Genomic DNA, 18851 nt, shown 5'->3' with positions numbered 1-18851 from the left:
CCATGTGGCTATGTTAAGGTCCCCAAGCCACTCTGAGGGTGTAAACATGCGCTTAAACTGAACATGCAAACAGTTCTTGAAAAGGGTTATTTTATCCCTTAGGCCAAAAGAACAACAATATTTTAGACACCCTTATTCTGTAATAGGAGCCAGGCACAGGCATGTTTTCCTTCCTTCATGAAGTTCCAGCTCCTGCAATACTTCTTTTGCAACTCTGCTCAGAAACACTTTACCTGGAGCTCTCGGTTGTGGTTCTCACACAGCAGCTGAAGAAATCTCAATATTGGCTGCATGATTGCAATAGCAGGACTCATTATTGCTTCTTCTGTGGACTTCTCTTCTGCATTTGCAACATCTGTTCCTGAGCCTGTAAGATCTATTTCTGGGTCCATTTCTCTTCGATATACAGAGTAAGCCTTGGATGTTGCAGAAGATGCTTCTGTTAGCTGACCTTTCATACCCTCTTTCAGATGCAGTGTTGAATCCTTCACTGAAAAGAAGATAGTTTTCCTTAATTTTTGAAGCTGTTTTCCCTTGTTTTATTAAACAGAACAAAGAAAAAAAATAATAACGAATGCGACTTTTTCTTTTTTGATGCCTTTTTGAAGACCTCTAGGCAACTTACAAAGAATATCAAAGCAACATTCATGCAGGGATAGCATGTTCCAAATAAACCACAAACCAGAATTAAGTAGAACATTAAAACAAAAAGCCCTACTATTTCTCTTCCATATACAATAAATGATGAGAACAATGGAAAGACCACAGGGTGAGAAATCAGTTCCTGTGCTTGCTCTTGTGAAATAGCCCCATTAGCAGCAGCCTCTACTTCTGCTTCTCTAAAAATTTAGGTCTATATCTTCTACTGGTGTAAATCAGCATCGTTTCACTGACTTCATCAATGATAATTCCATGTAACCAGCTTAAGATATGGGCTGCTATTTAGAGAAAAACAGGCAAATGAGGCAAATTAGTAATGATTACTGTTAAATCTTCTTGATCATTGCAGGATATTATCAGTGGTGCAATACATGCAGCTTGAATGTAATGCACTACCCTCTTCCCTCTTTTACATGGGTGCCTCCTTACCTCTCTTTTTGGGAACAGATATGGTTAGGTCACTATCATCATCTTTCTTTTTGCTCCCCAAATCAATAGTGTTCACTGTCACTGTTGATCGTATCTCTTGCTGAGCAGCTTTCATGCGGTCATACAGGACTTTAAAGAATTTTTCCGACTTTTTTTGCTCCTTCAGTTGCTGATAAGTTGAATACTGAAGGAAAAAAAAAAAAGGAAAAGAAAAAAAAAGACACTCAAGCTATCTTTCTTCTAAGAAAAAAAAAAACAAAATACACTATTTTTGTGAAACGTATAATGAATCATTACTTCACTTACACAGAAAAAATGGTGGCCACTGCATGACTAGTTCTTTCACAAAGTGATACACAGGGCTGGTAACGAATATTGATCATAATATTTTTACATTTAGCTAAAATGGTGAACAGTGTTATTTGCAATCTTTCAAATGTCACAATATTACACTCTGAAATTAAATTACTTCGTGACACTCTCCATTTCTCCAGGCATTCTGGAGTTACAATATTCCATTTATAAATAATAGTGAAAGTATCTGGTATTATGTAACTACAAGGGGAACCATGAAACATCTACATCTACATGCAACGTTACAGCTTAGCCTGTACACATTCTTAGATCTTCACAGTCACAGAACTAGCATTAATATTTTAGGTATTTAAGTCCCATCCCTTAGTATTACTGTCAAGCAGGCTGAGTACCGTTTCCAGCAGTTTACAAACCTCTGTCTCACAAGTGAAGTCCTTTTACAATTCCCTAACAATTCATTTTAGAAAGCTGCAACATCTCACTTCTTTAACACTTTCTGGACACTCTGTAAGGGTGACAGATTTGCATCTTTTTTTTTTTTAAAGAATAGAGATATAGGATGGGATTCCTCTCATTTAACTTTCATAGTCTTGAAATGAGGTATAAGTTGGTTACTTAGGTTCCCTTCACAGGCAATGATGAGATATGTGGAAATGCAGGGAGAGATTTATGCCATCTCTCCTCTCTTATGGTATCTCTGCTGATCATAGATAGAGTAAGAATAAACAGTCATCTTATTTGGCTAAAGTTGTGTGAGAGTGATATTCACAAAAACTAGAATCCATAGTTTAAAGCTGATATTTCCTATGGAATGGGATATTCCATAGGCCAATTGACCAAATGGCCAATTTTTCTCTCCGGAGATTTTGAAAAAATGCCTCAAATATTTCCAGATTTTTATTTTTATTTTTTGCTATCATAAACCTGAAAGTATTGTAATTATTAAATTTACAATATGAACCTTGAAATATCTGGATATAATGCTCATATGGCAAAGACCAGACAGTCGAAAAATGCTTTCTTCTATTGAAGAGTCTACAGTATGAGATACTGTATAATAACAGGACTTATTTACATTTGCATTTTAGGAATACATTTTATAGTGATAAAATTCCTACAGAACTCACTGCAGAAATGTTCCTTTTATTTGTCTCCAGACTACGTGCATTTGAAAAGCAATATGTGAATAAGTAAATGAAACAAGTACCTGTGTTTGTGTGTTTCCACCTTCGAGCAATGCAATACCAAGCAAAATGCCTTCTGAGAAAATTCTGTCATTTTTGGTGTTTACTATAACATCTATGACTAGTTCTGATGCACCTTCTTTATCCAGAAGGCACTGAATATCAAACATGGATACCCCAGACTTATCTGAGTCTTGTCCCGCAAATCCACCTGCAAATCAGACAAATAAATACTATTCATGTTTGTTTCATGTGTATATATGGAAGCAAATCCATTAGTAAAAATTGCCTTATGCATACAGTAGCAATGTAATACATTTAATCTTGAAATTCTGTTTGGGGCAAAATTCCCCTTGATACAGACAAGATCTTTGTGTGAAAGTACAATGTTCAGCTCCAAGAATAAGGAATAAAACAAAACCCCAAACCACTGTTCTAATATTCAGACAATAAAGTCTGAAATGAAGTTGGAAACAACACTGCTTTGTCCATAGAACCCCCTTTTTTTAATTCCACTGTTGCATACACAAAAATGTGTATGATCAGTGGTCTAAAAACACTTTTAAATCTGCTTTTCAGTCACAGGTCCAATATATACAAGGATTGCATACCAGTAAATCCACTCTAGTTATCGGTATGACCTTCTAGCTAAATGTTTTTGTCAATCTAATTCCTAGACCAGCAACATCACGATGTTCTTTAAGAACTGAGACTTCAAATCCAATTTAATTTAACGTGTGATTTTAAGGGATTTTGTTGAACTGTATTAACTCATTAAATCAACCATCTTTTATTATTACAGATCATCTTTCCTGCTATACACACATTTAAACAAATGTAACTGCATCTACTACATGAGGAAAAATACGGTACTGTTTTAAACAAAGTAGTACCAACAAAATATATCAGATGTTAGTAATGAAACCATACATATATATACATACACTTTTTACAGAGAGAATAAAAAAATATTAACTCTGTTCTCCTGTTTGGCAGGGAAATATTTGATGTACAAAATAGACAGACTGTAAACACTTCCACAGTGTTAAAAGTGAAACAGTCACTGATCTCTGATCAGCTGATCATTTGGAAATGCCCACAAATCTGGATGTGCCTTTAACATATGCTGAAAATGCAATAGTAAGCTTTATTATGATGCAACTCCACACCTTAGTCTACCTTATTTCCTATGACATGTTATTTTTGGTACTATTAGAAAGCCCCCTTCAGTAACCTCCAACAGCTTCTGTAACAGAATCATGCAAAAATTAGTTTATAAGGGACTTCTAGAAGTCATCTACTCAAACCTCCTGCTCATGATGGTTAGAGCAGGTTCCTCGGAGTCTCGTCCAGTAAAGTTTTGAGCAAGTCCAAAAAGTGATGTTCTAGAGCCTCTCTGGGAAATCTGTTTCATTGCTTAACCAACATCTTTTTGAAAAGCTTTTCCTTATGTCTTGTTTTTTCACATATCAATAAAGGATCTGGAATTTCAAAAAGTTGTTTGGTTTCCAGAAACAGCAGTATCTTTGTACAAATGTTGCATGCTTTGCTGGTTTCCTGGATGTGAATTTACTAGCAAATGGTGTTACCAACTGAAATTGAATTGAATGATTGATTGGGGGCGGGGGGTGGTAGTTCCTACTTCAGTGTTGCCAAATGCACATCAGCCATCTGAGACAGGTCAACTTAAAAACAGGAAAAGTCTGATATTACCTCTCTTCTAACTGGTTAAAGAATTTTTTGATTTATTTACCAACTAAATCCCTGGAGCACTTCCAATGTGCCTTTTAGGAGAAATGGTGTTGCTAGTTTTGTTTCTCTTAAATGATGTGTGTTGATTTACCTCCCACTTGCACAGTTTTGCTGTAGCTGGCAGACAGAGGCCCATTCATACCACTTCCATATTCTCCTTTGAAGTAGCGATACAGGAGTATTTTCCTTAAATTGTTGCCCTGTAAGAGAAAGATAAAAATAGCACAAGAAACTACAGTAGTGGCCAGTTTACTTTGTTTGAAAAGCAAGTTGTTTAACATTGATACATAATTTATTAAGTCTTTCCTTTATAATTAGTAAGCATACAGATGGTAAAGTTGTCCAGAAAACAAGCATCTAATGGTCTTATCTAACAAATTTCATTGCAAGAATTCTAAAATACTGTTGTACAAGCTTTCTTTGAAGTTTATTTTAAACTTATTGATTATAAATCAAATACTTCTACCTCAATATTTTTTACTGGATATCTGGAATATGTAGATTTTGAAACACGTTTTACAAAGAACTAATGCTCTGTAGTCTGTGCCCTCCCCTGCCATGGCAGTACTTTCTTTCTGTTTTCTGCATCTGAGTAGTATCATTCCCTTTTCTCTGATCTCATATAATCCATCTGATCATCTGAAAGAAGCCACATCACATGAAATATTAAAACAGAGATATGACATTTGATAGAAGAGCTTAAAAAGCACTCTCTGTATCTCCTTGTTCCTTTACTTCCAAAACCACAACCAGTTAATATTTGCATGCAGCTCTCTGAAGATCTTCCCTTTCATTTTGCATATGTTCTGCAACGCAAGACACACTGAATTAAGAGTGGGGGTACCAATTACTTGGCATTTTCATTTTGCCTTTGGTCTCCTGGGAACACCTGCAGTCAACACTCAGCTTTATAGAGTCAGCAGGTGACAGTGACTGTAGGTGTATGCGTAACCTAAGATTCTATTAAGAAAAAACGTATGGCAAGGCCTCTGATGATTACCGCAGAAGGAGAAAAATCATTCATTTCAACAGTTAGCAGCAAAATGAGACTACTTCTTCCTTACATGTACTCACCTACTGTTTTTAATGAAAAACAGGTCTTAAAAATATGTGCACCAGAAGCATTCTCAGTATTTACCAGCTCATCAGCACCTGTATGTTAGTGTGACCATCAACTTTTCAATCAATTCATCACCATGATCACCGCAGACACCAAGCAGTGTGGAAGTAAGTCCCAGAAATACCTCAGAAAATACTATCCATACACATCTCTGTCAACTTAGCAGTATTTCCAAAGGCAGGCATATGCCACTCCACGGTTTCGTTGCTTCACGTACCTCAAAAACAATAGGCTTGTCCACCTCAAACAGGTTTCAGAATGCAATATTCTGTATATGTAGGTTGACAATGTGAGTTTCCTAGTTCTCACATTCTGATGTTTTCATTTGATAATAGTCTATACAAAGTACCCTCAATCAGCCAAGAAAATTGCAAGACCCATATTAAAAAAATCAAAAGCCATAAACACAATAACTGCAAGAAAAATAAAAGCATCACCTACACATCTGCAGTGCCAAGGAATTTATTAGATGAATTCTTCAGGTAAGCTTAAGCCAGCTGTGATATACATTACAGAGGAAGACCAAGAACCAGAAATCTCTGAGGACCACACATGGAGACAGATTCTTTCCCAGCCTAGTTTGCAATGGGGTTTAACCCTGCACGCATGGGCAAAATACGCTAGGGTAGCTCATAAGAAATTTCAAGATTTCTAAGTGTGCCAGCTTCTCCTGCTCAACATCCTGTCCCTAGTTGTGACCAAACTCCAGTGTCTTACAGGCAAGTGAACCTCATTTCCCACATCTAATAAAGAAGCCAAACATATTATTGAAGAAGTGAGAAACACAGACTAAGAACAGGGATAGAGTCTTTTCAAACTCTCTCAGGTGTATATATCACAGAATCATGAAACTGTGTCACACAGATAGGATCACAGAGGAGAAACTCTTCATAACACTGGACCAGGACCCAGAAACAGGCACTGCATTGAGACATGCTTTTAATAAGAAATGCTGGTATTTGCCATACCGTTCGATTAACCACTAAGCTTGAGTCAGCATCCTAAACCAGCAGTCTATGCAGTCTATTGTTGACTAACAGAGTGCCATGGTAAATTATATAAACAGCCACAGTATGGTCATGGGAAGAAACACCAAAAACCATCTATACATTGTTAAAAATAACACCCATGGTCACAATTTTTATTGTTCAATCAAAACAGCCTTTATTTTATCAGGAAGAATGTTAAAGACCATGGAATAGCATTTGACTAATAACCTGAATGATTTAGCGCTTGGGTATTTTTGCCTGGAAAAAAGTAACTGTTGGCATATCTTAGATCTTTTTTCCTGCCTTGTTACCTTCAAAGACAATAGGAGGAGCAGTAATAAGAATACATTTCTCCAGCTGGCTATGGAATGAGTACCCAAACTAAGACACGGACTTCATTTCTTGCTCCAAGGCGCAAGTCTTCATTATTAGGATTCCTGCTCTCTCTCCTTCCCTTTGTCTCTCAACCTCCCAAGAATTCAGACAACACTTTCAGTTCTCAGAAGCCTGTCAAAAGTCAAGGGCATTGTATTTGAAAAGCAGGAATGGAACCTCTGCTTTGCCTGACAGTTGTGTCAGAAATGCACCCTCAGTCTCAGCCCCACATTTGCAAGCTTAGGATCTTCAGCTCCCTTGTGATGACCTTGGGCAGCCATGCGACTTCCCCAAGTCATTAAGTTTCTTGTGAAATTCAGCTGCCACTACAAAGAGCGGAACTGCTTCTCTGCAGCCCAGCAGCATGTACTGGAGGTGAGGAATGCACAAATGCTTAGACAATGTATCAGAAATGCGAGTCACCCGCAGTGCATGATGGCATGAGGCACCATGCTAGAAAATGCTGAAAAGACCCTGCTCCTAGAACAAGTGCTGATACTGCTGGTGTGGGTGCCTGGGTATGCTTCTATGGGAATGCCAAAAAACACAGTCAAGAACTGCCCCATCATGTGGATGAGACAAACTGCTGCCAGGGCAAGTGAGACAGACGTGCCACTGATGTCCTTGTAAACAATTTCCTAACTTAGTACACCCACAAAATTAACATTGCCCAAAAGCAAATGAGCGCAGCAGTAGTATGAATAAGCAGTTTGCAGCAACCATTACTGACACTCACATTACTGAAGCAGAGGCCAAAAATAAAAGCACACTAGGCAGCACAGTGCTGTCTTCCCTTGACTATGTTTCTTCACACAACGGAAGTCCTGGCCTTTCAAGCTGAATCTCTCCCCTGCTGGCTACAATAAACTTTTCTTTATACCTCTTATTAGGGTATGGAAATGGTATGTAAACATCACTCAGCTGACTGCAATCCTTCTATAATGGCTAGAACATTGTATAGCCCTGAAAAAAACACAATGAAACATAACAGTCTTATTGTTACACATGAATACCACTGCATTGTCTCTAACAAAAGCTAGGATAAAGACTGAGGACACAAGAAAGCAACAACTGGTTATTGTTGCAGTTTAAAATAGCTAGGGATTGACAAACAAGTTTCCAATAGGGAAAAATTATTCCAATAGGAACACGTAGACACAAATCATGTTTTTCTCAGTCCATATTTCATTACACTAGTTGGTCTTTAAACTTTACACAGCCCCCTGTATAACACTGCTAGAATTATTTGTCCTGCCTCATACAACTTGCAGACTGCATAAGGAATTTGAATGATACTTTATAGTCTGTGATCTCTATAGGTCTGGGGATCTCTTCTGGTTTTCACTTACATTAAAATGATGAGGTGGAAATGTTCAAATCAGTGACAACACAGAAAAGGCAGTCAGGTCCAACAAATATTTCTCCTACACAGTGGATGATGTGACTATATTCCCGTATTAATCCATGTGGATGCATGAATGTTAGGCACATTAAATCTTCAGATTTCAATAACTTGTAGTCAAATATTACAGACGAGCTGTTTGGGACCTCTAGCCTACTAATACAGGTTTTCAGTAGGTTTGGAACAGAAACAAAATCCCAGAGAACTAACAGAAATCTAGCGTGCAATGACACTCTTAGAAAACGTAATCGGGATGACCTAGGTAAAATATAAGCTGTGAGTTCGGTATCAGTTCTGGACAAAACAAAGGAATGGATGATTTTGAGCTCCATTAACACATAATTAAAGGAAGGTACTATAAATCAGCAGTAGTTATAATATTGGCATCATGTCATAATAATTGCCTCAGTATGGGTTTAAGAGAAATAGACCTTCTCCAACTTCTGTTGATTATCTTCTCTGGTTTTGCTCATGGTGAAAGTATCACTCTGGTGAAGTCTGATAAAGTGCTGGTGTGACACAATCCTGTAAGGCCAAATTTCTGATCGAAAAACTACAGTGCTATAGCCCCACAATGATACTTATAAAATGCATTAACAGCTATGACAGAATTCAATTTGCAACTTAAAACAAGAAAACATAAATGAGTGCACGGACTTCTAATGGGCAACTCAGAAAATACTTATTGTCTGCCTGATTCTTATTTTTATTTTTGAATCAAATGGAAGAATATAGAATATAATCTTTAAAAGCTTTTTCAAAGGACACAAAAAGAAAATGGGATGAGGTCAGGTCACTGATAAACAGTTTAGGCATCATTCATTAAACTGAGTAGAAGTAAACAATATGAGTCTCACAATGTCCAGATCTTTTTATGTCTAGTTACAAATGTAGTGACAATAGAATAAAGAGCATCATAAAATGTAAGACTCTACTCTAGGAGGATACGACTCTAAGGAAGAGCTGAAGTCCTTGGATAAAAATCAGCAGAATGGTATCTCCCAAAATCACATGATTCTGGCAATTACAACCAGAGCTATTGAGAAGGATTCATGAAACTATCTTACTTCTCTACATGCAGAGGCATGTTACTGTAGGAATACTGCACCAAAAGAAGAATGCTGACAAATTGGATTAGGTTTGGAGAAGCTCCACAAGAGTGATTAGAAAATAAAACACGCCTTCTCACCAGAAATTCAAGGCTTTCAATCTACTGAGCTTATCAGTCTAAACATGAACTACATGAACTCTGTTTCTGACTATCTGCATGAGAAATCTGATAATGGATGACTTCAGCCTACAAGATAAAGGTGTAAGATGCAATGGTGAGAAGCTACAAAAGAGGTAGAAAGGACTGATTTTTTCCATTTGTGGGTTACTATTGTCTGTCCTCCCCATCCCCCAGTCCCCCCCATCCTCCTTCCTGCAAGAGTAAAAGCATTTAGCTATTGGAACAGCTTATGAAGAGGTGTGATAGATTCTCTATTGCTCACAGTTACTAAATCATGACTGGGTGGGTTCCCAGACAGAAACTATTTGAAGATCTTGTGGTCTTCATTAGGAGAACAAGCTGGGTGACAAAAAATATGTCATTCACATAATCTATGAAGATAACATGCCACCTTTTCCTGTAGTAAATATAGATGAGGTTTGAAGCTTGGCTTTCTACGAAGGTTGTTTAAAAAACCACCTACACGTTTCTTCTCATCATTTATAAATGAAATTTCTGTTTTGCTTGATCTGAGTGTCTGCTTTGAGATGATTTTTTGCTGTTTTTCGCCCACTTTTATACTACTTTGTTCCTTTATTTAGTTTGGCAATGAAATACAGTAAGGGGAAGGACGAGTTCTGTGCAAGTGGCTTCTGTGAAGATATGAAGCATGAAAGCTGAAGAACCCTTCATTAATTTATGGTTCAATCTGCTTTTGAAATGGAAGATGGCATAGACATCATCTCAGCTCCAAAATGGATCAACGGGCATACAGCTACCATGTGCACAGTGTTACACAAGCATGTGCTTAGAACAGAACCTCGCAGTCTGAACTCCTCCTACAACCTCGAAGTACAAATATGCTGTCTTCATGATGCCAGCAACTTCCAGGGGACCTTGGGGGTTGTTTGTTTTTACACAGAGTGAGCATTTTCCTAGTTTTGATCTTTTATAGCAAGATCTTACAACAGCCAACTGATAGTTGAAACTGATATATTTTCACCAATAAAATATGACACCCAAGAGAACAGTTATTTGTACACTGGGGCATTTATTCACCCCTAGGAAAAAGCACTTTTAAAAATGAGGTTAGGTCCAGCTGGTGTCCAGCTCTGCTTCCACTAAAATCAGTGGAAGCTTTGCCAGCAACTTCAGTAGGAGAAGGCGTAGACACGTCCTTTGCCTGGCAAAAGTTTTTATACAACTTTACAAAGGAAAAAACAAAAACAAAACAAACAAAAAAAATAAAATATGTACCAGACTTCATGACACAGTTCTCCTAGGAGAGCAGAACTGGCCACCCACACCTCTCAGCTGTCTCTCATTAGGCAGAGACGCCCCACATTTTAAATGTGCCATTGTTCAATCCTACACAAATCTGGTATTAATCCCACTTCTCTTAATACAACTTGCCTACATCACAAATGCTAACTGATAAACCCAAGGTTGTAAGTAGTGCAGAGATCCGTTGACAGGGTCAGATAAAATAAAGAATCACAACTATGACCTTTCTCTAAACCCACGTTACAGTGGTTTAAAAAAGTAGTTAAATTTTTTTTCCAGTCTTTCAGTTCTGTCCTTTGCAATTCCAGGTTCCACATAAAGCTGGAAGCTGAAGTGCCAGAATATTGCAAAACAAATGCTATTGCCAGTCTATTTTAAATATGGATAGTGAAAAGAATACTGGATACATTGCAAGAAAACCAGTTTTTGCTTGGTAACTGTCCAATTTTGCAACCTGAAGAAGCTCAGGAAAATGATATATAAAAAGAAAGATTATTTTTTTTGCAGTATCTCTAAAAAGTGTCTCCACTATGAATACAGCAGTAGATGAAAACAGTTTGGATTAGTGAAAACCTCAGCATTGGTACATTCAGATTTAGATTGAGGAAAAAAGCATTTTAAAAATTCAGTTTAATTTTGTGTAAGATTTTACTACTAGGCCATAAAATATTATCTGTCAAATGTTTATTTTGTTGTCCAAATATAGGATCTCTAAACACAGTCATAACATTTATAAACAAGGAACAAGTCTTTGCTATAGCCAAGTATTACTGTTAATATCTCTCACTTTTTCTGTTGCTCATTTGGTTACATGGTTTCCATCTGTGGTCATAATGTGCAAAACTGATTGTTTTTGCACGTATGTATTTTTTCCTTTGTAACGTTGTCTTGTGCAAGACAAAGCATTGAGGCACACAATAAACCAAGTTCTCCACTGAAAGAAAACAGTGTAAGATTTGACCATGATTGTCCAGAAGCATTAACGACTGTAGCATCAATAATGTACTGTACAAAAAGACCAAATCTGAAAAGCATAATTTTCAAAGACTAAAATTATCCAACTCTTGCAGGGGGCAAACTTTCAAACTGATACACAGGGAGTTATGCACAAAAATCCTATTATTTGTTAACAGGATTTCTGTGTGGAACTCTCCATGCTCTCCAAGGAAAATTTACCCCTAAGTGTCCTAATGTGAATATTTACAAACACAGACACTTAATTTCCAGATGCATACTTATGAATACTACAGTGCTTTGACATTTTAAGAGCAATTTGAAACAGGTAGCTAGGGAAAAATAATAAAAGTGGCCAAAAAGTACTTTCATTACATTATTCTGTTTCACTGTGTTGCTATTGTGTTGAACTACAAAGACAAAGCACTACAGATACCTGATTTACTAGGTAAGGGATGCATTGCAGACATACTCCCTATCCTATTTGAATTGGGTATGCTAGGTTCTTCACTAGTGGCTCAGGATTTTCAAAGTGGCTCAGAAGACACTTCTGTATTTCATTTTTCACCTGCTCATTCTTACGAACCACCAGGTTCCACTGATTTCTCAACTTCATCCTTTTTCACTAGAAAAGATTGATGAAGCCACTACAGAAGTTCAGAATTTGTTCTGAGGCATTCCTGATAGTCATGTCATCACTTATGTTGGAAGAAACCTACACATTTGCTAAAACAGGTTATCAGGATTATTTTCTAATTCAGATTACCAGGCCTCTTGAACTCTTTCAGTGGACTTGCCACAAGTTTTGGATCCATTAAATACCGCATGACTACCTTCTGGTTTGGGGTTTTATTGTGGATATGCCATTGAACTGTGACCTGTATCACCTTCTTGGATATACACAAATGCTCCCAGTTAATACTAGTCACTTTGCAAGAACTGCGCTGTACATCTTTTTTTTTTTTTTAATTAATATTAATTAATATTAAAAGGAACCAATTCTCAGCATTGACTACCTTACAAAATCTCCTGCTCTGCTCTGCACTGGTGCAGTCTCATCTCAAGTACTGTGTGCAGCTTTGGACACCACTATATAAGGCCGTAAAACTATTAGTGTCCAAAGGAGGGCAACAAAGATGGTGAAGGATGTAGAGGGCAAGATGTATGAGGAGCACCTGAGATCCCTGGGTTTGTTCAGCCCAGAGCAGAGCAGGCTGAGGGGAGGCCTCATGGCGGCCTGCAGCTCCCTCACGAGGGGAGCGGAGGGGCAGGCGCTCATATCTGCTCTCTAGGGACAGCAACAGGACCTGAGGGAACGGCATGGAGCTGGGACAGGGGACGGTCAGGCTGGGTGTTACGGAAAGGTTCTGCACCCAGAGGGTGGTCAGGCACTTGGACAGGCTCCCCAGGGCAGTGGTCACAGCACCGAGCCTGCTGGAGTTCAAGAAGCATTTGGACAATGCACTCAGACATGGGGTCTGGTTTTGGGTGCTCCTGTGTGGAGCTAGGAGTTGGACTCCATGATCCTTGTGGGTCCCTTCCAACTCGGGATACTCTATGATTCTACAAAAATAATCATGGAATGGGTGCCTTGTCTCAAAACAGTCCCAAGACCTTACCAAAAACAACTATTTTTCCTCCAAGGCCACTCATTCCTGCCTGAATACTACAACACCCAGTACATGTAATTGCGAGAATCTCTCATACAATTTACAGCTGTGCTTCTGACAGTGATCATCAACCTTAGCTATATAGATCCCTAGAAGTGCTGGTTTCTTGAACTTTAGGCATTAAGGAGAAATCCAAGTGTGCGTGTGCATGCATGTCTACCTCTAAGTACACTTGCATTTTTAGGTGCCTAAAGACTGTACAAAACCAGGCCTTAAACAGCATAAAAGGAAAGATCTGAACTGACTTTAACTTCTTGAAAGGCCAACATACAAAGCTGGGCAAAGGGAGTTTGCAGTACTACAGTTTGGCACAGACTGCAGCCACTGCAAAGGAAAACAGCTGGCCAAAGCAGATTTAGGCAGCTCTTATCCAAGCAGCAAAACTGAAGCAGCTAAAGGAAGTCTACCTTGGGGCAGTTCAGGACAGTAGCAGTATTTAAACAGCCAATGTTATCAACGGTATATGGAAACACAGCCTTAGCATCCACCTTGCTGGAAAATGAGCACACACTAACTCAGAAGAATAGCCTGGATGGGGTCAAGATACACTGTGAGATGGCCTAAGTGCTATTTGCAATGATAGGCAGATTCTCCCTTTGCTCTACACTGCACAGCATGGCAAAGAAAACAAAATATCTTCCTCCATTTTTATGCCAAAGAGAACAATTCCCACCTCAAGTAAAGCTAGCTACTGCCCTGATCGTACTCTCTCTCTAAAAACAGGAGGTATTCCAGACAAACAAAAAAGTAAAGCTAAGTTAGACACAATACAAATCTAGCCCTTGGTCTTTATTAACTATCCATCTTGACAGGGATGATTTGAAAATATTTTAATTAATTCAATGTTCTCTGATTTAAAAGAAAAAAAAACACCTTAGTAGTTGGAACAGTTTTCCAGTAACCTTTGGGAATTTTCCTTAGTTGTTAATTCTCCAATTGTGTTATCCTTTTCATGATGGCTGGCACTTTAACTTCAGCACCTGGAATTGTGTGCTTGTATGAAAATTCCAGTTCGCATAAAAAAAAAAAAAAAACACACAAAACAAAACTACACACACAGACACACTAAGATTTCTAGTGCTCCAGGTCCCAGGAAAAGTACATGAAAATGTGAAATCTGTGTGGCAAGAGCCAGAGGACAAAAAGAACAAAAACTAAAAACCCCACAATATGCTGTTGTGGTTTTGATCTTTAAGAAACCAAACCAAAGTAGCTTCATTTTTAGGAGCCTGACTCATGACTTCGATTGCCAGAGGTGGTAAATATCAAATAAATATTAAGCAACCTTCTTCAGTAGATTTGTTGATTCTGTGTGCTAAGAGGAGCTCAGATCCTTGCTTCTGACTCTCAGCAAGAACACAGTCACTGACACTTGGCTATAGTAAAGCACCACGTCTCTTCTTCCTCATGCAGCAGATCAGCAAATCTGCGTATCCACTGTCAGCAAAGGAGCCCAAGTAAATATGAATTAATGATGATCCAGAATTATGAAATAAGGCCAGCCCAGAAGGGAAAGACCCCTTCAGAAAGTATTAGAAATGGCAATCTCACAAGTAAAATAAACTTCTTTAAGATCTGAGCTCTGTTGCTGTTCTGGCAAAGGCTGTGCTGCCACGTGGAAGAATTGTACTCTATGATGACCTCAACACTGAAATCCTTGGGAGGCTAGAAAAAAGCATTTAGCAAGTTTATTCTCCAGGAACGAAGAGTGATTTGCCCTTCTTGATTCAGACACTATGTTAGTCCAGCGTACTTCAACTCCCATTAATGCTATTAACATATTAAGCACCTGTACAGGGGCAATCAGGGTATACTTGTGCTTTTACCTGTGGATTCACAAAACTGCAGTGACTGGATGCTGGAATTGGTCTTTCTTGGCATATCTAAAGTTCTTTAATAGAACTTCCCTTCCAAAGGACAAATGTTCTGATTTTTGAAGGCATCTTTTACTAGGAAAAACTCTCTGTTTTCAAAGCAGTTCTCAATCTTCCCTTTTAAATTACAGGCCAATATTAGCCTTTCTACTCTTGGAGTCTAAGATTTCATCAGTTCAAACAAATAGACCTAATAGCATCCTTTCAAGAGTGCTATGGAAATAATTCTGACTTTGCGTAACACTACAGCAGAAGTTTCATAAAACATTTCTATTAGCCAAAGCTGCTGAATGAAACCAAAACATTGCTAACAGAGTAACATTTTGGTTTTAATAACTTTCAGAGGTATATTAGCTGTCATGCCAGATTTCAATAGTTTCTTAGCTGTCTTTTTATTTTACGAGCAACAGCAATTTCTAAATGCTAAGTTTCACAAGATCAGGAAAAAAGTTCTCTTCTCGTTTGAACAGAAAAAAAGACACATTCAAGCACCTCTAGAACTGGTTGAAAAAAATGACCAAAATTTGCTCAAAATTAAATCAGCTGTTCAAAGTTAGAGAAGACGGAGAGATGGAAACACATTTTCATGAGGCCATCTCAGCTTTTTACATTCCCACTACTAAAAGACAGATTCATGTTTATATAAAATTTAATATGCAAGCTGTTCACCCATAATATTAAATTGCCCCTTTATATTTAATATTTGCTAAAATTGTTGAGTTATTTATGACAGAGATATGACTGCTGCACATGTGCAGTAGCTGTTTCATCATAATATATTTTAGTATACATTTATTACGAAGCTCTTGCCATTATAGTGCCTAAATTTCTATTGCTTCCAAGGAGAAATATATTAACACTGGAAGGTTCCTACATGCACAGCAGGTAGCTATGGAAATAGAAAGTCATATGCTTCTTTAGAGCTGTTAAGTAAAGCATACATTGAAGATGAGCCTGGAAAAAACCTGCTCTGGAGGTCCTGTAACTGTTTGCAATCTTTTCTACTGTGTTTTAAGAGTGCTGATATCCTCACTAATGACATCTCTCTGATAAACGGCATGCAACATCCCAACATTAGGGCTCAACGCCATTATGAAAACCAAGATGAATTTTACAGTTCCAATATCTAGAAATTAGACTATACATGCCTATCAACAAATAAGTGTTTTGAATGAATTACAAAACAAAATTCACCAGCAATCTTAGGGGCTACATAATTCAGTTTAGTGATTTCTGTGATTTCAGTTTTCTGATCATTAGTAAAACAAAACAAAACCCTCTATCCTGAATGCAGCATTGCTCCTGCACTTAATTAGCATATCTCTGTGAAAACCTCAATAAAGCTTGAATGGGGTGGGAAACAGTATAAACAAAATTAGTGCCTTAAATTAGGTCAATGGTATGTATAGTTTTATCTGAAGTTCTGTCTACAGCAGGTTGCTATCTTCCAGCAGGCTCAGAGAAGTGCTGGGAGCACAGAGGGGCATGGAAAATATGTCATATTAAAGATTGAGATTGCTCACATTGGAAAATAGATGAAAAGATGTGATAGTACAGAAAAGTATCAGTGATAAAGAGACAAGAGGTCAGGAATTCCTGTTTCCTCTCTCATACAAGATGGGGCCCTTATGGTATCCAGAGATGGTCAATGAAAAAGTGATAAAGAAATACTTTTAACCCCAATTAGATGGCAGAACTCATTACTATGGGAAGTCACCAAGACCAAGAATTCAGCAAGACTCAAGGAGGATTTGGGCATTTCTATAGACAACAAGCAAAACCAATTACAATAGAAATGTTAAAAAACAACTATGGGAAAGAAGACAAAATCTCATGCTTTAGGGGCCACAGATTTATGATCTTACTGTTAAGGATTATCCCAAGACTTCAGGAAGAATAGAAAACTTCAATTCTGCCTACAGTGGGGATTCTTAGACCTTCTTCTTAAGCATCTGGTGATGGCCACACAGAGAGACAGCACTCTAATCCTCTGGTCTGATCTTCTTTGGCAATCCTCATGTGTTTAAATGGAACATGAAGTATAACAAGTCTATTTGTACTGGATCCAAAAACTAGTGCAATGCACTGTAGATTCAAGAGAAGAATTGTTTTTATTAAATCTCCAATGAGGAGACACCCAGAGCAGAACGTTACAGTGACCCAAAACACTGTCTGAAACTCTACATTGTACAGGAAAAAAAACAGAACTGCCATGCAATAGAGTATATTAACGAAATCCTCACACATAAGATGTCTGCATTTCATCTCTCTGTCTTCATCTTTGCTTAGGAACATAATACTGCTGTATATAAAAATGATGGCAGGTAGAAGCCACTTCAGCTTTTGAACAAAAGGCAGCTTCTTAGAGAGAAGCTCTAGGTTCCTCTCTTCGGTGAGACATTCTGCAGGTGTTGACCTGGGTACCCATGTTCATTTGCTCAGCCAGGTAACTCTTCAGACTTGTCCTTCTACCTCCCACAGCTCATTTTTCTGCTCTTGTACTAGCAATGTCCAAAATACTTCACTTAGACACTTCTTCTTAGACACTAAAGACTAAATACTTCTTCTTAGACACTAAAGAATGCCTTTGCATGGCAGAGATAGCCACAGCATCAGACATCTCAGCACTGATGACAGCCTATGAACACCAGATCCCTCATTTAGCCCTAAATAACACTGCCCAGAATGTCACCATTATTTAGTTCCTTTGATTAATTACAACTTTGCAATGACTTTGTTACATAAATTGGTTTCCTATACATATTAAGCACCTTTCTGTTTCCCTGTGACTCCACTTTTTGATGAAATGTCTTTTTGGTTGCTAAGGATCGAATGTCACTTAGGCAGATGCCTCTGCCTACACACCTAATGTCATTTTCTGACCTAAAATTCACCATATGTAGGAAGAATTATTAGTATTCAAACTGTGGCACCCAGAGCTGCCAAGACTCAGCCAAAAGCTTGACAGATTTATATGGTGCAGAAGGCACAATGTACAAGACTGGGAGAGGGTTTGGATTTTGTCTCTCCTGTTTTGCTGTCTTCCATCTTTTTTCTTCCTTCTTGTCCCCTCTGAATTTGCCTTTTTCCTCCCTGCCCACTGGCTATACCAATGTCTTGTTATAATACCACACATGTGACTCTTGATGTGTAGCTTCTTCCCCTCAGTAACTGGTAATCATGCCTTCTTGTTTCATAAAAGAGCTCTGCAGGGGATTGGAAAAGGGCAAGTGAGTATTTGAGAAAGAAGCATCTGGCTATTATCTGGACTTGTTCTTCAAGTTTCACATTCAAATCACTAACTTCAATAATAAAAAGAAGCACACTTGATAATTCATTATAGCAAAAACATTGGAACTGACAGAACAGACCAAGATGAAGCAAAACAATGTCAAAAAAGGACATGACAAGCTCAAGGTGGCAGGCGAAAAGAAGTTCCAAGCATTTCATTCAGTTTTACCTAGAATTTTGCTCATGCTTTGGTATATGCAGGTAAGTACCTCTGACAAAAGTAAAAATACATTACAGATTAGAACAGGAATAAATCATCAGTGAACATGCACTTTACAAAGATTTTTCTATGAATATGTATTTTGCAAATCAACGAGAAGATGGGGAAGGAAAGAGGATAGC

General features: G+C 38.0%; 1 protein-coding gene across 12 annotated transcripts in view; it reads right to left on the bottom strand.

The window, feature by feature from the left end:
- The window catches only part of ITPR2 (inositol 1,4,5-trisphosphate receptor type 2), a 266325-nt gene that overhangs the window by 74887 nt on the left and 172587 nt on the right, over positions 1-18851 (bottom strand). For all 12 annotated transcript variants that reach the window (XR_014578295.1, XM_083820748.1, XM_083820746.1 and 9 more), the window contains 4 exons: positions 4432-4540; positions 2612-2799; positions 1090-1273; positions 234-490 (listed from right to left, as the gene is read on the bottom strand). Coding sequence is in view for 11 of the 12 variants with exons in the window: in XM_083820748.1 (XP_083676874.1) it covers positions 234-490; positions 1090-1273; positions 2612-2799; positions 4432-4540 (738 nt within the window). In the remaining variant the exon portion in view is untranslated. The remainder of the gene's footprint in view (positions 1-233; positions 491-1089; positions 1274-2611; positions 2800-4431; positions 4541-18851) is intronic.

The sequence above is a fragment of the Anser anser genome (assembly GCF_964211835.1).
Source record: "Anser anser genome assembly, chromosome: 1".
Lineage (NCBI taxonomy): Eukaryota > Metazoa > Chordata > Aves > Anseriformes > Anatidae > Anser > Anser anser.
The sequence above is the reverse complement of the archived record's forward strand: the minus strand, read 5'-3'. Positions and strand labels throughout refer to the sequence as shown.